Raw genomic sequence first — 24,312 nt, 5'->3', positions numbered from 1 at the left:
ATTTAGACTTCTTATATGAAATGCTTTCATAAAAAATCACATCTATTCTTACTTCAATTCAGTTCCCTTCCTTTATGTAGATCATATATGCCTTTGATGAGTTACTACAGCCAAAAAATATGCCCTTCAATCTTCTAGGATCCAATTTCTTCCTTTTATCTTTTGGAATGTGAATGTAGACAAGGCAACCAAATATTCAGAGATGATCTACACATGGTATATTCCCAGTAAATGCTTCTTCAGGAATCATGTTGTCAAGATTCCTCTGGGGACTTCGATTTTGAATATAGACTGTTGTTTTGGATGCCTCACCCCACAGGAATTGAGGTAAGTATTTATCATGTAACATATCTCTATCACCTTCTTCAATTGTATGATTCTTCCTTTCTTCTACTCCATTTTGTTTTGGATTATATGGAACTATCAACTCCCTCTTATTCTAGCCTCCTTATTGAAGGTTATGAGTTCCTTTGATATGTATTCTCCTCCATTATTAGATATTAATACCTTTATCTTTATTTTTGTAAGATTCTCTACTTTTTCTTTGAATTCTTGAAATTTTTTAAATACTTCATCCTTATACTTAAGTAAATAAATCCAAGTCTTTCTTGTGTGGTCATCAATGAAAGTCACTTAGAATAAATGACCTCTAAGATATTTTGCAGACATGGGACCATAGACATCAGAGTGAATGAGATCAAGGATTTATTTATCTCTTGAAGCATTGCTTCCAAATGGTTCCTTTACATTTTTATCTATCTACATCCCTTACAAATTCCTTCATGATCCTCCTTTAGTTCGGGGATGCCATTCACCATTGAATTTAAAGTTGGTAAGATTTTGTAATGAAGGTTTCCAAACCTCCTATGCCAAATCTCACATGGGATGAATTAAATGTGAACCAAGGCTTGAGAGAGAGTTGGAACTAGTTATAGAGCCTTCTCTCATGAATCCCAATAACTTTTGTATTATCGATGTTAGAGCCCCTATCCCACACCATAAATTTTCCATCTATAAAAGCAAGTATATCTCTTTTATCTTATAAACATGTAATGAAAAGTAATTTTTTCTTCAAACCTGGAATGAATATAATGTTGTTGAGATGTATGTTTCAACCATCCTCTAGCTCTAATGAAGTTGATCCAATTCCTCTTATTGAATAACTCTTTTTGTCTCCAAGTTCGACTAAATAAGAAGTTTTCCCTTTTGATAGGGTTTTTAGTTGTCTATACTCACATGTCATATTACTACATGCTCCACAATCAATTACCCATATATTTTCATCTTCAAAAGTACCTATAAATGCTGAGAATAATCCTTCGTCCTTTTTAGTGGAGGTATTGGTCATATAGTTCTTGATAGACAATAGGAGACCCTTAAATTATTTGATTCCTTCTTTGAGGTGACTTGCTATCATATAAAATTGCTTCAATGAGATCTTAAATGACTTCTTCAAGGATTTATGGATCTTCATCATGCTCTTTGTCAACCTTAGCTCTGATATTATGTTGAGAAATAAATAGGGCTACAATTGAGGTGATTTCTCTTAGACTTCATAATTTCTTGTGATGTTATTTTACTTTTATTGATTATTGGCTTCTTCTTTTCTTATTATTATGTTGTTCTTATCATCAAACAAATACCAAATAATTAATATCAATAGTACACAAGGACACAAGATGTAGGTTGCTATCTAGGGCCAAAACCTCTCCTCTTGAGAAGGAAACCCACAAATCTCTTCTCTTCTTCTAGATTCTTCAAATGATGAATTCTAATACCTCTAGACCAAGACCAAGTAAAAAATTCGTGATGATGTTCTTCTTCTATCCAAGTCAACCAAGTCAAATAATTTCCAGCTACATAACTTCAACCCCTAGCTTCAAATTTTTGACCCCCATTACAAGTCTAAAATTTTTGGCGCCCTACAACTAGCTGCAATTTCACACATGTGGGAGAATTAGGGTTTATAGAGCTTCTTCATTCTCTTCTTCTTCAAAGCCTTATGAGAGATCAAATTTCCTCTTTTTCCTTAGATTTTGACCCTCCTTGACTTCTTGAAAACTTTTACCTAGTAGGTGCAAAACCCTAGCCTTCCTTTCGCACATGTCAGAAGTAGAGAGAGGGAGAGATCAAAAATATTTTCTTCCTTCTACCTTCAAGTCCTTTGCTTTCCTTGTTCCTTATCTTTCTTGCTTTCTTGAGTGAATGAGTGAGTGAGTCCATAGGAGGTCGAATGCTCTCTTATATATAGGCTTCCAAGGAGAATGACATGCCCTAATTAGGCTGAATTCTCTTTTCTCAGGTCGACTTGCTCTTAGAGGGGTAATTTGACTCTTTTGACTCAAAAATAATTATTTTGACATGTTACAAGATGGTCAATGGGGTCTTTTACATATGACAAAGACTCTTTCACTTCTTGATTCAATTACAAAACCTGGAAGCACTCAATGGGTTCTTTGACCTAAAATAAAATGTCCTTGAACATGAAACCCATGCCACAAATATAATAAAAATAATTTTCATTTTCATTTTACAAAATACAAGAATCAAGAGTACATATGAAGACCAAACCTAGTTACATATTTCAATACCTCTTACCTATGGAGGTATTCATAATGGTGCAAGGGCATTCTCATATTGAAGAGATATCATAAGAAAATTCGGATTGGTAACTCATCTCATAAGTTATATTATCAGCTTATATCAGTGCATCTTGTAAAAATTCCCACTTGTGGATCACCTGATAATGCAATATACTAAAGCAAAATACTTGATCTACTTCTACAACCAATTTAGTAGAAGCTTAATCAAACATGAGCAACATCAATAAGAACACATATAACTGATATGGAGAAATAAATCACACATAACACAGAAGAAATATCTAGGGGAAATCACCAGCCTAAAAACCCATCTCTGTATTATCATACAAGTGGAAATATAACTAGTATTACAAAAAGAATCAGCTCAAAAGCTATCCTTCTCTCTCTGCAATACCTTTGTTGCTCATAGATAGTCAAAGACCTCTCTCAAACCTTATCCTCTGCCCTCCAAACCTCCTATTTCTTTGCGCAATTTTGATTGGGGTCCAGTGTAGCCACTTGTGTGACTTGGCCTCTTCACACACTCACTAACGTCTAATCCAACTACGCAGTCCTGAAGGAGATAAATCCTCATCATGGATGAGCTTCCTTTATAGGGAAAATATTCATCCAACTGACAGTACATTGTCCCTTCTCTGGTCTCAACTGGGTCTATGTCTGAACTAAAATGCATGAGTTATCCATGAGTGAATACTCAGTTATCTGAATTACAGTAGTTACATGCATGCAAGCATTAACTAACTGAACTCTCAGTAATTTAACAAACTGTTAAATTAATATAACTAGACTTGACTTAGTTAACTAAGCCAACTAATTACAACTCATCCTTATCTCTTTAACTGATGGATAAATTCCTCAATTAATAGATAAATTGTTGCATGTCCTCACATAGACTTCAAGTTTGCTTTTCCTTAACTAATTAACTCAATATGAATTAATTAATTAATTTGCAAACTGTTGTTAATATCAAATTCAAATTTTACTTCCTATTTTTAGTCCAGGGATTGACTAAAATAGGAATCCATCCTGAACTGCTAAAAATAGCAATTCTATTTTTAGCACTTCCATTTTTCATTCCCTGTTGCTCAATCCAGCACTGATACCCACACTATTATTTATAGCAATGCTATTTATAGCACTTCTATTTTTAGCATTTCTTGTTGCCATTTTCAAGACTCTCTCTCAACAAGAAAGGCTTCCTCTCGAACCCGATCTTGTACCTTCGGAGTGTTCTACATGCAACACTTCTACCAAGTGTGGTTGCTCCAGCAACTCTTGGAACAAAAAAAACTCCCAACTGACCTCTCTGTTAGACTAGAAACATACTCTGATGCTGAAAATCCACCTGCTGCTGACAAGTGCTCCCTCTTTGACCTCTGTGCTACTGCAACATCTCCATGCATCTCGCATCATTGCACACCTCTCTGTGTCATCCTGCACTAGTGCAACACACTTGTGCCTCTCACATTACTACAACCTGCTAGCTCTGCGTTGTCTTGGGATTCCTACACTGTAGCTCTCTCTGCCACTCCATATGCATTTGTCTCTACCCAATCAGTCAGTCCTGCTACTCCTCATCGGGGCTCCTGTAGCAAAGTCGTCAAAGAGGTTTGGTACCTCAAAGATCCTACCCCTCCTCCTTGGGATGATCACTCCACATCGCCCCACCTCCCACCTGGAGGTATGGTTGCATGTGATCCCTCAGCCCACCTGGCTCAAAGTTTCCCCCTACTGGAGGTCTCTGCATGAGTAGATGTCTTTACTCAATCTCCTCTCAGCTTCTCTAGTTGTGGATGCTCCACAACCTCCTGAAGCTGGCTCACCGATCGTGGCTCCTCCACAATCGTCTAAGACTTCTTCTGGCACTACATGTTGAGAGGTAATATACTCTCCCTCTCAACCACCAATTCTCCATCAGTTGCCTTGCTACTCAAGGCTTTGCATGCATCTTGAACCTTAAGAGCATACAGGTTCTTGACCCGTGAACCGATCTGCTTCACTTGTCTAGTGATGATGTGTCTAAAGAAAACCTTTCCCTTACTGAAGACTACATCATAGCCTCTGTCTTCCAGCATCGTGATCGACACCAAGTTTCTCTTTAGTCCTGGTACATACTTGACATCAGTCAAGGTAAAGCGAGCTCCATGCTCCCTCTGAAAAATAACCGTGCCTACACCTGAGACACTATAATTTTCATCATTACCCATCGCTATGTTTTTCTAGAGATCTTTCTCCTCCAAAGTACTGAACGAACTCTTGTCGCCAGTCATGTGGAAAGAAGCTCCACTGTCAAGAAACCAACCACTTCCCCCCATGGATGAAACCATGCATGCGAAGAGTGTGAAATCCAACTCGAACTGTGAAGCAAGTTCCTTACCTTTAGGTCCTTCCCCGAATCCCTTCTTGGATTTCCTCTATGGACAATTTGTAGCAAAATGGCCCACCTCATGACAATGAAAGCATCACACTTTCAGTTTGTCAACCTTCTTCCCTCCATGGGAAGAACTGGATTCAGAAAGAGAAACCTTCTCCTTCCCCTTCTTCACCTTACTCGCTGAGGCACAGTTTTATTCATCCTCCATAGATGAAGAACCATCTCTGGTGCTTCTTCTTATCTCCTCCTACATCGAATTCGACCAAATTCGTTCCCAATCTGGCAGTTTCTCTCTTCCATTAATCAAGTCCTAGTAGCTATGCCAGCTCTTAGGAAGACCAAGGAGTGCAAGACTCACAATGTCATCATCAGCTGTCACGATCCTTACACTTCCAAGCTCATCCCTGCATGTGGTGAGCTTGTCCAAATACATAGAGATCGTGTCACCCTTTTCACACTTGATCTTTTGAAGTTTGTCCTTCAGTTCCAGCTTCCTCTGATCACTGCTATTTTGATATAGATCTTTCAATGTTTTCCACATTGAAAATGGTGTCTCATTCCCATGGAGATTCGAGACTATGTGATCTCAAACTCCCTCCAAAAGGATTCTCCTTTCTCTAGCCACACATTTCTTCCATTCAGCCAACTCAGCAGCACTAGTCGGATTGAGGACTTCTTGATCAATGAAGTCCTTTAGACCATTATCCTCTAGTACTGCTTCCATGCGATCCTTCCCGTCTATATAATTCGAACTACCATCAAGGGCATATTCGAGTCTCAAACCATAGAACGCCATAGGTGAAATAGATATGTGATAAGAACTTGATTTCTATATTTAGGAATCACAAACTTCAACTTCTCCCTTCTTGTATATTATTCTTCCTTGATCACCTGTGCTCTAATACCATGTAGAAATTTTTCTACAAAACCTCGCTCTGATACCATGTAGAAATTCCCATCTACTATAGATCACCTGATAATGGAATATACTAAAGCAAAATACTTGATCTACTTCTAGAACCAATTTAGCGGAAGCTTAATCGAACATGAGCAACATCAATAAAAACACATATAACTTGTATGGAGAAATCAATCACACATAACACAGAAAAAATATCCAGGGGAAAGCACCAGCCTAAAACCCCATCTCTGTATTATCATACAAGTGGAAATATAACTAGTATTACAAAAAGAATCAGCTTAAAAACTATCCTGCTCTCTCTGCAATACCTCTGCTGCTCATAGATAGTCAAAGGCCTCTCTCAAACATTATCCTCTGCCCTCCAAGCCTCCTATTTCTCTGCACAATTCTGATTGGGGTCCAGTGTAGCCACTTGTGTGAATTGGCCTCTTCACACACTCACTAACCTCTGATCCAACTACGCAATCCTGAAGGAGATAAATCCTCATCATGGATGAGCTTCCTTTATAGGAAAAATACTCATCCAATTGGTAGTACATTTTCCCTTCTCTGATCTCAACTGGGTCTCTGTCTGAACTGACATGCCTGAGTTATCCATGAGTGAATACTTAGTTATTTGAAATACAATAGTTACATGCATGCAAGCATTAACTAATTGAACTCTCATTAATTTAACAAATTGTTAAATTAATCTAATTGGACTTGACTCAGTTAACTGAGCCAACTAATTACAGCTCATCCTTATCTCTTTAACTGATGGATAAATTTCTCAATTAATAGATACACTATTGCATGTCCTCACATAGACTTCAAGTTTGTTTTTCCTTAACTAATTAACTCAATATGAATTAATTAATTAATTTTCAAACTACTGTTAATATCAAATTCGAATTTTACTTCCTATTTTTAGTCCAGGGACTTACTAAAATAGGAATCCATCCTGAACTGCTAAAAATAGCAATTCTATTTTTATCACTTCCATTTTTCATTCCCTGTTGCTCAAGCCAGCACTGATACCCAAACTGCTATTTATAGCAGTGCTATTTTTAGCACTTCTATTTTTAGCATTTCTTGTTGCCATTTTCAAAAAATCTTATCATACCAACCAACATTGTCAGATAGCAAGGCCTTGACTAATAGATTTTTTCTCCACAAGATTAGAGCACAATGTTGGGGAGACAATGAATTATAAACACCATCATCATTGTCTCTCAAGGAACATACCCCATCTAGATGTTCACAAGGTATGTCCTTTTAGGACCATTCCTGTCTTGGATTAACACATCCTCAAGGAATTTCCTCTTCGACTAATCTTACCTATTGGATTCCCTACCCCATCCTCAAAGAGTATCAAAATTAGATGCTTACCCAATCCTCCATTCTTTCTTCACAAAGTGAAGACAATAATGATGTTTCTATCTCTCCCTCTCAACTAGGGATGAGATATCAATTAATCCAAGCTTGTTTCTCAAATACACAAGCTTCTTATTAGGAATATATTTTCTCAAATATCAGCTACCTGCTCATCGGTGGAGATATATTGTAGCTGCAACACCCCATATTGCACCAAATTTTGTATGTAATAATATTTGTTGTTTATGTGCTTCGTATTTCGATGAAATATGGGGTATTCAGACAATATTATGAAATTGGTGTTGTCACCATGTATAATTGTAGGGTCCATCGGTCCTTCAAACAAATGAGATAATAGCTTCCTCAACCAGACAAGTTCTCTACTAACTTCAAATGTTGCAATGTGTTGAACTTCAACACTAATCAAAGCAATTGATTATTTCTTTCTACTCATCCATGATAGCATAACGGATCCCAAGCTAAAAAATCTTTTGGTAGTGTTTCTTCCATATGTTTCATTGCCTCCCCAATCAGAATCTATATATCCTACCAATTGGATTCTATTATTTCTATCATACTTCAGGCAGTAATGTATTGTTCCTTGCAGATATCGCAATATATGCTTGGTTGCTATCATGTGGGCATGTCTAGGCTCTATCTTGAACTAGCTGAGAATATTCACTTGAAAGAAAATGTCTATTTGAGTGTTCACAAGATACATCAGAGAGCTAACCAATTTCTTATAACTTGTAGGATCCATAAGGCTTGAATCGGAACTTCTTAACCTCTTCAAATTTGTGATCATGGGTGTTGTCTTAGGCTTGTAGTCCATCATGCCAAACCTTTTTAGCGTCTTTATTACATACTTGCATTGACCTAGATATATTTCACCAGGTTTTTATCAAACTTCCAACCCCAAGTAATAACGCATCACCCTAGATCCTTATATTGAATTATGTTGCCAACTATCTCTTGCATTATTGAATATGGCCTTCCACACATGTTATGAGAAGACCATCCACATATAGAAGAATGATCATTGTTCCATCCTTCACTACTTTGATATAAATATTTGGATCAGCAGAACTCTTTGAAAAGCTCAATATTTGTAGTATGCGTTCATTCTAGCATACCAAGCCCTTGGAGCTTTCTTAAGGCCATAAAGTGCCTTCTTCAACCTGCAGACGTGAGTTTCTCTATTATGTACTTAAAATCCCAAGATTTTTTTAGTATAAACTTCTTCATCAATGGTACCATTTAGGAATGTTGTTTTGACATCCATTTGATGGATGTTCCATCCCATAATTGTTTTCAAAGAGACCAACAATCTTATGGTTGTGTATATAGTTGTAGGTGAAAATGTTTCTTCATAATCGATGCCTTATTGTTGAAAGAAACCCCTAGCCACAAATATTTCTTTGTACTTGTAAATGCTTCATCTCTTGCATGCTTAATCTTTTAGATCCATTTGGAATTTACCACATATTTTTCATTCAGCCTAGGAATGATTTCCCAAACTCCATTTTTCATCATAAATTGATATTCTTTATTCGTAGAATCTTTCCATTCTTGATTATTGACAACTTATTCAAAGTGGATGGTTCTGCTTCAATTAACTTTGTCATATATGCTTCATATCCTGAATACCTTTTAGGCTTCTTGCTTTCCCTAAATATACCTTTGGCTGTAGTATGTCCTTCTACTTCTTGAAGAATAGATTTTAATTTGATCTCTTCCGATTTTCAGGGATTATGACTTGTTGTACAGGTTCACTGGGACCTTCTTCTTCATGATTGGAATCTTCTTCTTTCCATGGACATTCTTCAAATATAGGTATTTATTCATCATTGGAATCAATAGGGAGATCTTTAGACTTCTTATATGCAATGCTTTCATCAAAAATCACATCTCTGCTTACTTCAATTCAATACCCTTCCTTTATGTTGATCTTATATGCCTTTGATGATTTACTATAGCCAAAAAAATATTCCCTTCAAGCTTGTAGGCTCCAATTTCTTCCTTTTATCTTTTGGAATGTGAATGTATACTAGGAAACCAAGTATTCATAGATGATCTACACATGGTCTCTTTCCAGTAAATTCTTCTTCAAGAGTCATGTTTTCAAGAATCATGTGAGGACTTCAATTTTGAATATAGATAGTTGTTTTGAATGCATCACCCCATATGAATTGAGGTAAGTCTTGATCATATAACATAAGTCTAACACTTTCTTCAATTGTACAATTCTTCATTTTTGCTACTCCATTTTGTTCTGCATTATATGGAACTATCATCTCCCTCTTAATTCCATCCTCCTTACAAAAAGTTATGAGTTCCTTTTGTGTGTATTCTCCTCCATTATCATATATTAGTACCTTTATCTTTATTTCTATAAGGTTCTCTACTTTTTCTTTTAATTTTTGACATTTTTAAAGTACTTCATCATTAGACTTTAGTAAATAATCCAAGTCTTTCTTGAGTGCTCATCAATGAAAGTCACATAGTATAGATGACCTCTAAGATATTTTTTAGACATAGTACCACGGACATCAAATTGAATGTGATCCATAATTTCCTTTTCTCTTAAAGAATTGCTTAAAAATGGTTTCTTTACATTTTAACCTAATGCACATCCCTTAAAAATTCCTTCATGATCTTCCTTTAGTTCATGGATTCCATTGACCATTGAATTTAAAGTTGGTAATATTTTGTAATGAAGGTTTCCAAACCTTCTATGTCAAAGTTAAGATGGGTTGACTTCAATGTGAACCAAGGCTTAAGAGAGAGGAGTAAGTATTATTTATATCCTTCCCCCACAAATCCCAGTAAGTATTATTTAGCTCCAATGAAGTTGATCCAATTCCTCTTACTACATAACTCTTTTTGTCTCCATGTTTGACTAAATAAGAAGTTTTTCCTTTTGATAGGGTATTTAGTTGTCTATGTTAACATGTCATATTTCTGGATGCTCCACTTTCAATTACCCACATATTTTCATCTTCAAAAGTACATATAAGTGCTAAGAATGATCTTTCATACTTTTGGAGGTCTTGGTCATATAGTTATTGATAGATGATAAGAGATCCTTAAATGATTTTATGACTTGCCATCATAGAAAACTACTTCAATGAGAAATTCAATGACTTTTTCAAGGATGTAGTGATCATCATCATCCTATTTGTCAACCTTATCTCTGAGACTATGTTGAGAAATCAATCGGGATACAATTGAGGTGATTTCTCTTAGACTTGATAACTGATTGTGATGTTCTTTTACTTTTCTTGATCATTAGCTTCTTCTTTTCTTATTATTATGTTTTTATTATCATTAAACAACTAACAAAACATGAAGATCAATTGTACACAAGGACATAAGATGTAGGCTTCTAGCAAAGGCCAAAACCTCTCCTCTTGAGAGGAAAACCCACAAATCTCCTCTTATTATAAATTATTCAACTGATGAATTCCAAGACCTCTAGACCAAGACCAAGACCCTTCCAAGATCAAGTCGGGCCTTCTTGATTATCTGCTTCTTCTATCCAAGTAAAGCCAAATCAAATATCTTCTATATACACAACTTTGACCCCTAACTTCATATTTTCATCCCCCACTACAGGTCTAAAATTTTCAACCCCCTGCAACTAGTTACAACTTTGCATGTGTGGGAGAATTAGGGCTTCTAGAGATTCCTCCTTCCTTCGCTTGGACTGCTTCTTCTTCAATTCCTTATGAGAGATCAAATTGCCTTTTTTTCTTAGATTTTGACCCTCCTTGACTTCTTGAAAACTTTGACCCAATAGTTGCAAAACCCTAGCCTTCCTTTCACACGTGTGAGAAGTATAGAGAGAGAGAGAGAGAGAGAGAGATTAAAAATATTATCTTCTTTCTTCCTTCAAGTCCTTCACTTGCCTTCTTCCTTGTCTTTCTTGCTTTCTTGAGTGAATGAATGAGTGATTCCATAGGAGGTTGAATTCTCTCTTATATATAGTCTCCCAAGGAGGAAAACATGCCCTAATTAGGCCAACTTCTCTTCTTCCAGGTCAACTTGGTCTTCGAGGGGTAATTTGACTCTTTTGACTCAAAAATAATCTTTTGACATGTTACAAGATGCCCAATGGGGTCTTTTACATATGACAATGACTCTTTGACTTCTTGACCCAGTGATAAAACATAGAATCCCTTTATGGGTGCTTTGACTTAAAATAAAATGACCTTGAGCATGAAACCCATGCTAAAAAAATAACAATAATAATTTCCTTTTTAATTTTACAACATACAACTATCAAGAGTACATCTGAAAACCAAACCTAGTTACATATTTCAACACACCAGAGCCAAAATATTTATATACTCAAAAGGAGTAAGGGCTTACCTTTTAACAAAAAAAAACTAAACTCAAGCCTATTTTCAATAGCCACCAAAACCAGGGGTATATTATATATACCAGTGGCCCACTTATTAGCTCCCGGCGCTTTACACTTCCTCCTGCTTCTCGCAATGCGACACACCACAAGACTTGGCTCCCTACTCTTTTTATTTGTCATATTTAAACATCATCTTTAGACTGTATGTTATGCATAGTTATTTATCCGTTGGGACATGTCATCCTAGGCTTACGTCACCTTGGGTTGTCCCATTACGCACAATCAGGGGTTAAATTTGACGGGTGACCCTACCCATCAAGGAATTTTTTTATGACGTTTTTATTTTTAAACTGCCCATCATATGACTTTTAAAATTTATTTGTACAAGTTTCATCTGTGCTCTGTGAACTGGTTTGTTAAGAATAGAATCAAGCATAGCATATTTTTTTAATGGATTATTTATTTATTTTTAAACTGCTTCATACTCATATACTATATCCTAATGGATTATTTATTTTTTTAATGGATTATTTATTTATTTTTAAACTGCTTATTACCGTCCATTTATATCCTAATTCATACTCATATACTATAAAATAATATTGCTGTTAATTTATACCCTAATTCATATGTTATAAAATAAAAATCAAAACCATCAAAAGTAATAACTCGTATTACAAAATAACTCGTATTACAAAACCATCGATAAGCTTTCACTCTATCATCCTTGGGTTCGACGCTTACCTGGTAAAGCACTTTGATCGTTCTGCTTCTTCCCAATCTGCAGCTCTGATTTCAACAATGCTCTTCTTGCAGTCACCCATGTCAAAATGCCTCAAGCTCTTCAAGACCTCTTCTTCCTCTTCCTCCCTCGAACTCCAAGTGGAAACACTCTTATCAACTGAATTGAACTGAATACCCAATGGCAAGCCCTGAAGCTCTAAATTGGCAAAATGGCACTTTTCCAGTTCACCAATGTCGATGCCAGCGTTGTTTATCAGTGCAGATCTACTGGCAGGAGTATTATGCCTAGCAGGAGAACCAGCTTTAACAGGAGTATGGCAACGAGAAGTGCGAGAACTTCCGAGGGGTGGCATATCTGTTCCCATATCCCGGTGCTGAACTGCTGGGATGACCTCGGTACAGGCATCTTTCATGGACTGAAAACCTTCATGCTTACCATAATGTTGTATCTTCCCAGGCTCTGAGACCTTATATCTGGGAGTTGGTTCAACTTTATCAGTAAATTTATCTGCAAGCATGCAATACCAATAAACACTGTAAATACATAGAAACAAATAGGCAATTCAATGCGCCAAACTAGTGTACAACTCAACAGACCTTTCATAAAGACATCGGATGGCAAAGCTGCAAATGCCCCATGATCTGAGGACCCAGAGCCTAAGCTGGATGATAGGTTAATATCTGTGGATAAAACAGAGCTTGAAACATCACCCATAACTAACCCTCCTCCAAGATATTTGTCGCCCATATTGCTTCTATCATCCGATCCTGCCCTCAGCTTGACATCCTCAGTACCAACCTTTTGACCCATAATTTCGCCATGCCTGAGCGCCATTGCATTCATCTCATTCCCAGAAACTGGGTTCACTGCATTTGTTTCACAAGCCTGAGATTGGAAGCCAAGGGCAAGGGTCCTGCAAGTATTAGTATTAGTCTTGATAAAACGACCGAAAGGATTATTACTATTACTATTATTATGAGATAATGAATCGTTGCAGGAAGAATTTATCAGCCATTTCTCCGCATCATCCCACTTTGAAGGAAAAGCCCTCCTTGAAAACCCCCCCATGGCCGTCATATATTTCACTGGAAGAGGATTCTCTGCGGGTCTTGGAGGGGTACCTAGGCAATCTAACCTTTTGGGCACACTGAGACGATTGCCTTCTCTTATTCTGTGGACCTTCAATTCTGAATTAGGCCTACTTTCAATATCCCCAGCAGCCCATTTCTCTGTAAAAGGATTATTATTATTACTCACATTCTTCTTCACCATGGGGAAAGACTTAACAAACTCGGATGTTTCTCTGAGATTGATTTTACACAGCGGATCAAGCTGATGATGGGTATGGAAGTTTTCTGAAAATGGGTTCTCCACACCGTACTTGGGCAATTTAACCACCACTTCCTGGCAGACAAACAGAGATTTTTGAATATTCTACAGTCAGTAACCAAGACATATGGACCCATTATTCTAACATAGCAAACCAGCATTTTGAAAAAATATAGACATGGGATACCAATAATGTACCTTGGATGGCTTATTGGATTCAAATGAAGATTGGACAGGCAAGACTCTGTGCTCCATGCTTCCTGAGTTTGAAGATGGCTGGCTTCTAAAAGGTGGATTGATCACTGATTTCGGACTGATATCTCTGGTTTTCTTCAGAAGAACATTTCCTGTGCAGATTTGATCCTCAATATGGTGGACCATTGCCATATTTCTCTATCTTCTGACACTGAGTGTTGCCCAACCTTTGGGTAAGTGTCATCTGACCACATGAACACTTGCATGCATGCATTTACAGATGAAGGGGAAGATACTTGCAGTTTCTCTGGCTGCAAAATCAAAACCCACAGAGACCACTCCAGAATAAGTGAGTCAGTGCTTCAGTGCTTCTTCTAAAAATCTTTTAATCAATATTTTTATGAACCAAACAATTCAAAAACAAATTTTTCATCAAATCACTCAAGCTAAGATCTTTTGATCAATATTTTTCTTTAATCAATATTTTTAGAAACCTGTATAAGTTTGAATTTCAGCATCAGATTTCAACAGTGTATTTTGGTATAAAGAATTATCAGACTGCAACCATTGATTTCACTTACATCAGATTGCAACAGTGTATTTTGGTATAAAGAATATCAGACTGCAACCATTGATTTCACTTATAAAATAGAAACAAGGGTGTTATTGGATTTCAAACCTGAGCTGAGGAAGCTTGCACGAAGCCAAAAGAAGAAGAAAAGGAGCAAGCATGAGAATTTGAATCGCAGCAGCATTTTATAAAAATATATCTTCCTGCCCATTATAATGCCCCCTCCAATTATGCAGGTGCAAAGAACTTTGACTGAATCTATTCGTCTTGCCTCCCAAAAAAATCTCGTGGGAAAGTGAAGTGGTGTAAGTCTACCATGTTAATCCCATTAAAAGAACAATAGTTGTGAAATAATTTTCAAACCAAAAACATAATGTGCATGAACTATGTAAATGTTCAAAAAGTAGATTCAATATCACGATTCACCATGTACACAAACTAAATTTTGGACAGTTTCACCAAAAGAGGTAATTGTCAAAACACCACTATTACAAACATAAAAATAAAAGCAAAAACTTTAAATATTTAAGATTCTCCTTTCTTTAGCATCTTTCCAGATGTCAAATACCCTATCCCATTCCACCATCGATGAATCAAGCCCTGTTAGAGACACCCGCATCAAGGCATCCAATGCAACTAATGATAGCTTTGTTCTTCGGACATCCTTTATTATGTTTTGTCTTGAGAATCCTCTCTCACAAGCAACTGTACTTGCAGGAATAGTAAGTATCGCCTGCCATAATTTTGACATGTTAGGAAAATTTGTATGCAACCCTATAACATAAAAAATCCTCCATGCATCTTTCATGGATGATCCCTCGCAATTAACACGAAGAGTGTCAACAAATGGATGCAACTCTTTCAAACAAGCCTCAAAATCAAATGTAGTTTTGTTTTCTTCACTTTGATAATAAGGATGTTGTAAGTGTTGAAAAATCTTTTCGAGCCAACGCTTTGAATTTCGTTCTCTGCCATGAACATCCTCTAAATAATGGCAAGGGCTAAACAACTTTGCTGAGTTGAAAAATGCAAGATCAGGGAATCTTCCGTTCAAATTCTCTACAAGAGCTTGAACATAATCTTTTGCAAGTTGTTTGCAACTTTCTATTGAACCTTCAATACACGGTTTCCATGATTGTTTTTGTATATCAACACAATCATCATATGCATGTGGAATTGATACAAATCGTAATTCATGCTTGTGAACAAGCCCCTCCTTATCACAAATTTCTAAAAAGCCAAATTTAGAGGCATCTATAAATTTAGATAAATAACATGTGCCATCTGCAAATGTGTCGCTTCTTAAAAACCACCTTTTCAAAGTGTTTACCGTGACATCTATGGCTGCCCCTAAAGAGCTGACATCAATGTACTCTTCTTGGAATTGCTTGTTCAACTTGTTTAATTCACACATTATATCTGCAAGCATATGTAAACAAAATTGTACTGAAAAGATTCTTGCCTTATCATACCATGAGTCTTTTCTTTCATTTTTCCACAATGTTAATATGGGAGGCATAAGTGCAACAAGTCTTTCAATGACTTGTCCCCTTGAAAGCCATCTAACTCCATGGATTTGAAGAGCTTGAAGAGTTTCAAGTTGCATAAGTTCCTGTAGAGCAATAAGTTGACTATTTCTTTTCGTAGAATTTTGCAGCCAAGAATATACCTTATTTGCTAATTTCTCAACAAATAATAATTCAGGTATATTTTTTGAAGCATCTGATGCAGCTAAGGCTTCACGATGAGCAATGCAATGAACACCTACAAGATTAGGTACATCTTTCTTCAAGAAAGTGATAAAACCATTTTCATTACCAACCATTGAAGAAGCGCCATCTGTGGAAACTCCTATCAATCTTTCTGTTGAAAGGCCCCTTGATTCCATTAAATGTTTGATTGCATCATAAGTTGTTTTCCCTCTTCCATCGCAAACATTTATGAGCTTTAAAAACTGTGAAATTGGAGGACCCAATCCTTTTGAGTTTAAAAACGTGGCATAAACCACAAGATGTTTTTCTAAACTATGGTCTGTACTTTCATCTAACATCAATGAAAAAAAAGGGCTATCTAGCATTTTGGAAGTTTGTAGCTCTTCAAGGTACTGAGATATAGCAAAAAGGAATTCTTTTGCAGCCATGTGATTTGTATATGATGTGTACTTTTTGTTCTTTGGCATATTAGGCGTGTGTAAAGACATTGTAAACAAACAAAGAGATTCATATTTTGAAAGTGGTAGATCCTCTTGTACCATCCAATATACTAATTTCATAGTAGTGATGACTCTTTCTTTGTTCATATCATCAATGCATGCAATGTGTTCTGTAATAGACTTCGCCTTCTTCTCATTTCCACATATCCACTTTGCCTGTGAGAGTTTATGAATGCTTGAATTAGCATGAACAATTATAGAATCATGCTGCAATGTAGCGCAACCAGTCCCAATTCCCCATGGCCCCATTGCCTTATGCATTTCACAATATATGCATTTCATAACTATTTTTCCTTCATGCTTTGCCTCTCTCAACCACTTATACTTAGTTTTCCACTGATCACGAAACTCTCTTTTTACTTTCATTTTTCTTTTTTTTTGGGTGGTAGGTTCTCCGTGGTGAAATTCTTCATCACTTTTTTCATTATGCTCCAAGATATCATATTCTTCATTACGCCCCAAGACATTTAAATCTTCATTTAGATCAAAATCATGATCTTCTTTATCAGGCAATGAAGCTTGAGATGTATTAGACCATCCAAAAAAAATTTTGATAGAAAGTTGATTTCCTTTTTTTGAAGACATTTTTGATATATAATACCTATATAAAAAAAATAAAGTATTTAGTATATATGAATTTCATTTCATCAACTAAAACCATATTAAAAAAATAATATTGCACTGTTACGCTACTGAAAATCCCAAACACTAAAAATAAATCTAAATAAATCATTTAATAAAACTATAAAAATACATCTTTAACAAATTCAATTAACTAATCCAACAAATGAAATTTTACAACAAAAATCCAAAACTAAACAATATAACAGTTGTTACAAGGAGAGGTCATTTATAAGTTTTTATTGTAGGGGGCCAGTGCCAGTGAAACAAAACAGTGAATTAGGGCCCAGGGGAATTACCAACAAAAAGGTCATGCGTCTGAGGACAGAGCTTACCTATAATAATAATAAATGTGACAAAATATTAATGTGTTGAGAAGATTTCTGCAAGCATGCAATCTCTGTAATAATAACAAATTGTTTTAATTCCAGACAACAAAATTGATGATCGTTTAAGATGGTAATCAAAATGCAGATTGATCGCCTGACAGAGCCACATAATATTGCAGGGAATTAGAACCAGGTTCTATTCCTGGACAGTTTTGGCAAATTAGGTGACTATGGGGTGTGCCTCTGTTTGGAGTTATCTTAACCCTACTTAATCCTATATTTTATAATGCCTGTTATTTTATGGAGATGTTGTTTACTTAAGGTTATTATGAGTTAAGTGTATCAGTATTCAGAATATATTAATTTAAGATAAGTTATGATAATTTGGTGTAATTGTTTATAAATTTTGCCATAGTCTACCTAGGTCTCATTGTTCTACTACTGGGTGGTTTTCTAGTATAAATTTGTTGACATTCCAAATTTGATTTCTGAATTTTGTATGTATTATATGCTTTAGGTTTTTCAAAAACTAAATTCATTTTTATATGAAAAATAAATCTTAAGCAACCAAGAAAAACATAACTTTAATTGGTGAGTACTGCTTTTAAAGTTTTATGGCATCGTTTTCTCTCTTTGGTAGGCTCACTAGGCTGAGTTGGGGCAGGGGCTAGCCTCATAAATTTGCTGTATATTAATTGAAGCTAATAACTATTTTAAATTTAGGAATATTTCAAAAAAATGATAAAGCTAACTGAAATAAGTTATTGAGAGAATTGATTTCCATTATATTTTTGAAATTTTCCAAAATCTACAATTGGTTTGGGTTTGTATTTGTTGGCAGGATGGAGATGGATCAGTGCCATTATTTTGGGGGACAGCGGCTGATGGGTCGCTCGTTTTCTCTGACGAACCAACCATCTTACAGGAAGGATGCGGGAAGTCCTTTGCTCCTTTCCCAACAGGTAGGATACATGGATTGAGGTTTGTACTGGTTTTTTTATATATTAAATCTAGGAGCGGTTAAAAAAAAATCAAACTTAGTAGATATTTATAATGAAAACTGTTACAAACCTAAACACTAATAGTTGGCATTCCGGGGCAAAATTTTGCAAATTTTTCACTTCTAATAAGAATAAAATACCCATTAAATGTATACTGAAATTGTGGACTTTCAGGATGCATGTTTTTGGAATGGTGTAATTGTTATTGTTATTTGTACAGAGAGAGAGGGAGGGATTTCAAAAACCTGGCAACGCTGGCGAATCGGCGATGTATATAAACTGATGACAGAAGCTGAAAACCCAACAGAAATCGCACCAGACACACGACCAGAACTCTGTTGGGGACCAGGGTTGATGTTGGTTTTCACTGTGTCAGTGTGTAGCATCTATGATCTCTGGTGCAAAAGTATAGTTGAACTGTTGACAACTCAGCCTCGCAGTCGCCGCTCGAGCATACATTCCATTTCCGATTCACCTTGTAAGATGCTTGTAACTTGTTAATTAAGTTCCATGTTTCCATATCTTTCCATATCTTGAGACTTGAACACGCCGACGCGGGCCGCGGTAATTTGGTACTTGGTAAGTTGGTATTTGGTAAGTTTACAGTGGAAGTTTGGAACAGTCACCAGTGGTAAATGCTCCAGGCTCAGAATTTATTTCCATTCGTGAAAGTTGGTGGACGCGTGACGCGTCACGCATTTGTAGTATTTGGAGTCTGGGTAACGGCAGTTGCAACTTGCCCCCGCCGCGCGCGGGCTGCCAACTTACAGCCTACAGCGAGTGAGCCACAGACTACAGTCACTTCAGTCTTCACTATTTATACCGAGTCCCGACTTGGATGTTAAATATATATATATATATATATCAAAAAATTATTAAAAAAAACTTAAAACTTTTCATTTTCAAACATGCCCGTCATATTGACGTTATTAAAAATTAATAGCAAGTTACCGCTGACGTGGATATTTGAAATTAGAACGTATTTTACGTGTAAAAGACCTAAAAACGGGCAGACAGGCGTCAAATTTAACCCCTGCGCACAATGGAATGCTCCGGGAGACGTACTCAAGGGAACGAGAATTATTCATGTCATTTATTGTTCCTAACTCTTCTCAACTACTTTCCTTGGTCCTTTTTCAAACACGTGCAAGTATTTTCCTTGCAAGAGGAGTCAGCAATATTGTGGTCCCACTTTTCTACACTTGTTCCACACAACAAGATTCCACGTCGCATTGGCACTCTCTATATTGATCATCCTTCACAGGTCATCCAAGCACTCGGTAGTCCCAGTTGTTCCTTTATGTGCTCTCCTTTCTACATTCTACGTAATACCCTCTGACACAGGTATCCCTAACTCATATTATCTTGATAGAACTTTAATCCCATCTCCTGGCCTTCGTCAAATGACTGACTTTTCTTGACTTAAAAAAAATTAATCGTTGAATGATCCACTTTTATACTCTTATTTGCTCTGGTTACTACTATTGCCTCTCCACCATTTGTCAACTCACACAAGTATTAAGTGATGACTAACTTGTCTCTCTCTTTTTATGGGAATTCAAACAAATTTTAAGTCGTACCATAGACCCCTACAACACTTATAATACAAATATGTGATCAATAGAATGAAACGATTGCGTAAGGAATGGTTACAACATTTGTCTAGAAAATTCACTCTCACCATTGCACACTCTGATCTATTTTTATTAAATCAATCAATAAATAAATACATAAATGCAAGTCACTCTAGATCCATGGAAATAGGATCGAATGGACGAATTCAAGGAAAATGAACCAAATCTCAATAATTATCTTATTTGAATGAATTATATGGCAATCATAACCATCTATATCCTAAAAAACCCACTCGTTGAGGAACCAACTCCTCTGGAAAATAGTTTTGACCTCTCGATCAATCAAATTTTATAGACGCCCCTGCATCATACTCCCAAAGAACATAGAATTCATGAGATCCTCTACCCATGAGGTCTTCAATAGTTATTCCACTTTTCTGTAATAATGTGGAAATCATCCAAGTTGCATCAACTATTGGATGGTCCTTCCACTTGACCAAATACTCATATTATTCCTTGCCCTTGGTCTTCTTAATCAACCTTTTGTCTAAAATCCTCTCTGGTTGTAAAGGCTCTACTGCTAGTAATTGTTTTTCCACTAAATTTATTGTTTTCCAGTGTCATCTATTTTTTGCACCTCTTATACTAGTTGGTAATTATATAGGTCTACAACAATGAAGATGGGAGAGATGCCAAATATCCCTGGTGGCAATCTCATATGCATTTTCTCAAAATTTTCTAAGGATCTTATGAGGACCAATTTTATTTAATTTTAATTTATTGTATTCTCCTTTAGGAAATGTTTCATTTCTCATATGTTCCAATATTAAGTCTCCCACTTCAAATCTCTATTCTCTCCTCTTGAGATATGAGGTGGTCTTATATTTGAGGTTTCTTTCTTATAATATTTGGTTCACTTGCTCATGGGTCTCTAGCAAGTTGTAACAAAGTATTATCCTATTGTACTTATTTTTTCTTCTCTTCCAAAGTTTCTGAGTTGATATGCTCCTCTTGGATGCATCCCATACATAATATTAAAATAACTTTGGCCAGTGATTTTCTTTGGAAAATCATTATAGGCAAATCTAGCCTGGGCAAGCACCTAATCCCACTGCTTGAGATGGTCTCCAACAAAGCTTATCAAGATATTCCCCAAACTTCTATTAACCACTTCAGTCTACCCATCATTCTAATGGTGATAAGCTAAACTAAAGCTCAATTCAATTATAAGCTTCTTCCATAAAGTCCTCCAAAAATGCCCCAAGAATCTAGTATCCCTATCTAACACAATGCTCTTGGGCACTCCATGTAATCTCACTGCTTCTCTAAAGAACAAGTTAGCAACATGCGTAAAATAATTGGTTTTAAAACAAGGGATGAAATGGGCTACTTTTTAAAATCTTTCTGCTACAACAAAAATTTCATCATTTCCCTTTTGAGTTTTTGGAAAACCCAACACAAATTCCATGCTTACTAAATCCCATGGTCTATCTAGAATTGGTAATGATGTATACAACCTTGTATTATGGATCTTCCCTTTTGCATGTTAGCAAATTATACAACTTCTCACAAACTTCTACACATCTGTCCTCATATTTGGCCAATAGTAAAAATGCTTCAGTTGCTCATAAGTTGTATCATGGCCAAAGTGTCATGCAAGACCTCCATTGTGCTTTTCTTTGATCAAATTATTCCTCATCAAACATTTTGGAACACATAGTTGATTGTTTTTTAACAATAATCCTTCTTGAAGCATGTAATCAAGCCACAAACTCCTATCTTGGATTGCTGAGTTTTTACAAGCTTTGTAGGTCTCCTTAAAATATGCATCTTCCTCATATAGCTCCATGAAGTCGAACCCCATGATCTGGACTTGACTTTCCTGCATAGTTAAATTCCTCCTACTAAAAGAATCAATAATTTTATTAGCTTGACCACTAATGTGCTTCAAAACAAAAATGTAATTTTAGAGATATTCAATGCAATTAACGTGATTTTGGCTCAATTTTGGCTACTCCATAATGTATTATAAGGCATGATCATCTATCTACAAAAAAAACTCTTTAGACAATAAATAATGCCTCCATTTCTTTATAGATTTTACCACAACGTAAACTCCTTGCCACAAGAAGTATACTTCCTCCTTCACTCATTTAAATTCTCGCTAAAATATGCTATGGCTTTATCCTCCTGACTTAATATAACACCAATTGCTTCTCCAATGGCATCACACTTTGCTTGGAAAGATTTTTTAAAATCTAGCAAGATCAACACATGTTGTTTTGTGATCTTCTTCAATAGTTGAAAACCATTTTCTACTTCAATAGCCCATTGGAATGGATGTGTGTTTCTTTATGGTCTCCACAATTGGAGCACTCATCTTGCTGACATTCCTGATGAACTTCCTATAAAAACTAGCCAAACTATGAAAACTTATAACTTCAAAAATGATTTTAAGAGAGGGCCAATCAACAATAGCTCCTACGTTCTTGGGATCCATATTCAAACTATCCTTGGATATGAAAAATCCAAAGTACACCAGATTTGTCTTCAAGAATGAACATTTCTTCAAATTAATGAACAATATTTCTTGTTGCAGCTTCTCTAATGCATACCTCAAATACCTCAATTTCTCTTCTTTAGACTAGTTGTAAACCAATCATCTAAATATACAATCACAATCTTCACTATGAATTCCTTTAACACCTCATTTATCAATTCCATAAAGGTGCTAGGTGCATTAGACAACCCAAATGGCATGACCATCCATTCATACAACCCATCATTGGTTTTAAAGGTTGTTTTCCACTCATCTCCTTCTCTAATCCTAATCTGATGGTACCCACTCTTCAGATCAATCTTAGAGAAACAACTAGCACCACTCAAATAGTCCAACAAATCATCTATGTGAGGTAAAGGAATCTGTACCTGATTGTAATCTTATTCAATGCTTTGGAATTTGTACACATGTGCCAACCACCATATTTCTTAGGACTCAACACTGTCAGCACTACACATGGACTAAGGCTCTCTCTGATCAGTCCTTTATCTAACAACTCCTGCACTTTCTTTCTAATTTCTTCATTCTCCTAGGGGGTCATTATGTATGCAACTTTATTTGGTAGAATTTTCTTCCAGTATTAAGTCAATATGGTGACTTATACTTCTCAAAGGTATCCACAATTATATCACTATACTCATTCAACATATCTTGAATCTCAAAAAGAAAATCATTTACAGTAGTGGAAGTAAGAATAACCTTGGGCTTACATAACAAAGCAAATCTTACCTCATTCTCTTCCACCTGCTGCAAAAATTCTTTCCCACTAATAACAACAATTCCTTGAAATCATTGGTTTTTGATGTCCCCTCTTCTTGCAAAGGAAACATGGTATGGTTGATGTCATCCTTTTGGAATTTATAGATGTTCTTCTTCCCACCATTCACAACACCTTTGTCAAACTTCCACGGTCTACCCAATAGAATATGGCACACATCCATGGGCATGATATCACATAGGATTTTATCCTTGTAGCTGCCTACATGTAATTCCACTTCACATTGTTCATTCACCAATAATTGATGACCCTTTGAAGCCATGACACCTTATAAGGTGTTGGATGCTTCATGTTTTTCAATTTCAACTTCTCCACCACTTTTTTAGACACCAAGTTGTCTTTGTTGCCACTATTAATCACCATCTTGCAGTGTTTCCCTTGGACTTTGCAAATTCTCATAACCAATTCCTTCCTTTGAGCTAGCTCAACATCTTCCTTATATGGTTTCAACAGCACTTTCTTGAGCAATAGAGACTCTGATGTCTCTGGTATCTTCTCTCCTTCTTGTTCCTTTGGTTCTTATTCTTCTGCTGCGAAAACAACAACACTTCTTTGTCCTGCATCTCTATTTTCTAGACATTCATATGCCATATGTCTAAGCTTACCACACCTATAGAAATAGATATTTCTTCCTTCGCCTCTTCCTCATCATCTGGAAAATGATCTTCAGCCTTTGAAGTCTCCCTCTTGATGTTGTTTTGGACTTGAACTACTAGCTCTTTATTTTTGTGTTGTAGATCTTCCTCTACTTGAATATTGTCCTCTTCCTCTGGTAGTACTTT

At 36.1% G+C, this 24,312-nt stretch overlaps 2 protein-coding genes and 1 long non-coding RNA gene across 3 annotated transcripts; 1 reads left to right on the top strand and 2 right to left on the bottom strand.

Annotated features, from left to right (window-relative positions):
* Positions 1 to 12,355: 12,355 nt before the first annotated feature.
* LOC149179188 (uncharacterized) lies at positions 12,356 to 13,616 on the bottom strand. Its single transcript, XM_089423793.1, has 2 exons — positions 12,957 to 13,616; positions 12,356 to 12,867 (listed from the first exon to the last, which is right to left on the bottom strand). Exons 1-2 carry the CDS (start codon positions 13,435 to 13,437, stop codon positions 12,356 to 12,358), a joined length of 993 nt encoding a protein of 330 aa, XP_089279919.1. The 5' UTR covers positions 13,438 to 13,616.
* Positions 13,491 to 14,254, bottom strand: LOC149179187 (uncharacterized). The gene is made up of 3 exons (XM_089422375.1): positions 13,888 to 14,254; positions 13,618 to 13,764; positions 13,491 to 13,520 (listed from the first exon to the last, which is right to left on the bottom strand). The coding sequence occupies exons 1-3, from the start codon at positions 14,074 to 14,076 to the stop codon at positions 13,491 to 13,493; spliced, it is 366 nt and encodes a 121-aa protein (XP_089278501.1). The 5' UTR covers positions 14,077 to 14,254.
* A 3,990-nt stretch (positions 14,255 to 18,244) lies between these two features.
* LOC149179186 (uncharacterized) lies at positions 18,245 to 18,974 on the top strand. The gene is made up of 2 exons (XR_016258902.1): positions 18,245 to 18,579; positions 18,839 to 18,974. It is a non-coding gene; the product is annotated as an uncharacterized LOC149179186 (long non-coding RNA).
* Positions 18,975 to 24,312: the final 5,338 nt, after the last annotated feature.

Source organism: Pinus tabuliformis, chromosome 4_1 (assembly GCF_031772625.1).
Source record: "Pinus tabuliformis cultivar Carrire ecotype Pingquan chromosome 4_1, CPIR1, whole genome shotgun sequence".
NCBI lineage: Eukaryota > Viridiplantae > Streptophyta > Pinopsida > Pinales > Pinaceae > Pinus > Pinus tabuliformis.
This window is presented reverse-complemented; position numbering and strand designations above follow the sequence as displayed.

Coding starts and splice junctions, on each gene's coding strand:
- LOC149179188 (XM_089423793.1), bottom strand. CDS start 13,437: ATGACGGCCATGGGGGGGTTTTCAAGGAGGGCTTTTCCTTCAAAGTGG. Junction 12,868..12,956: donor ATCCGATGTCTTTATGAAAG/GTCTGTTGAGTT, acceptor GCATGCTTGCAG/ATAAATTTACTGATAAAGTT.
- LOC149179187 (XM_089422375.1), bottom strand. CDS start 14,076: ATGGCAATGGTCCACCATATTGAGGATCAAATCTGCACAGGAAATGTT. Junction 13,765..13,887: donor AATCCAATAAGCCATCCAAG/GTACATTATTGG, acceptor TTTGTCTGCCAG/GAAGTGGTGGTTAAATTGCC. Junction 13,521..13,617: donor TCCCCATGGTGAAGAAGAAT/GTGAGTAATAAT, acceptor GAATAAGAGAAG/GCAATCGTCTCAGTGTGCCC.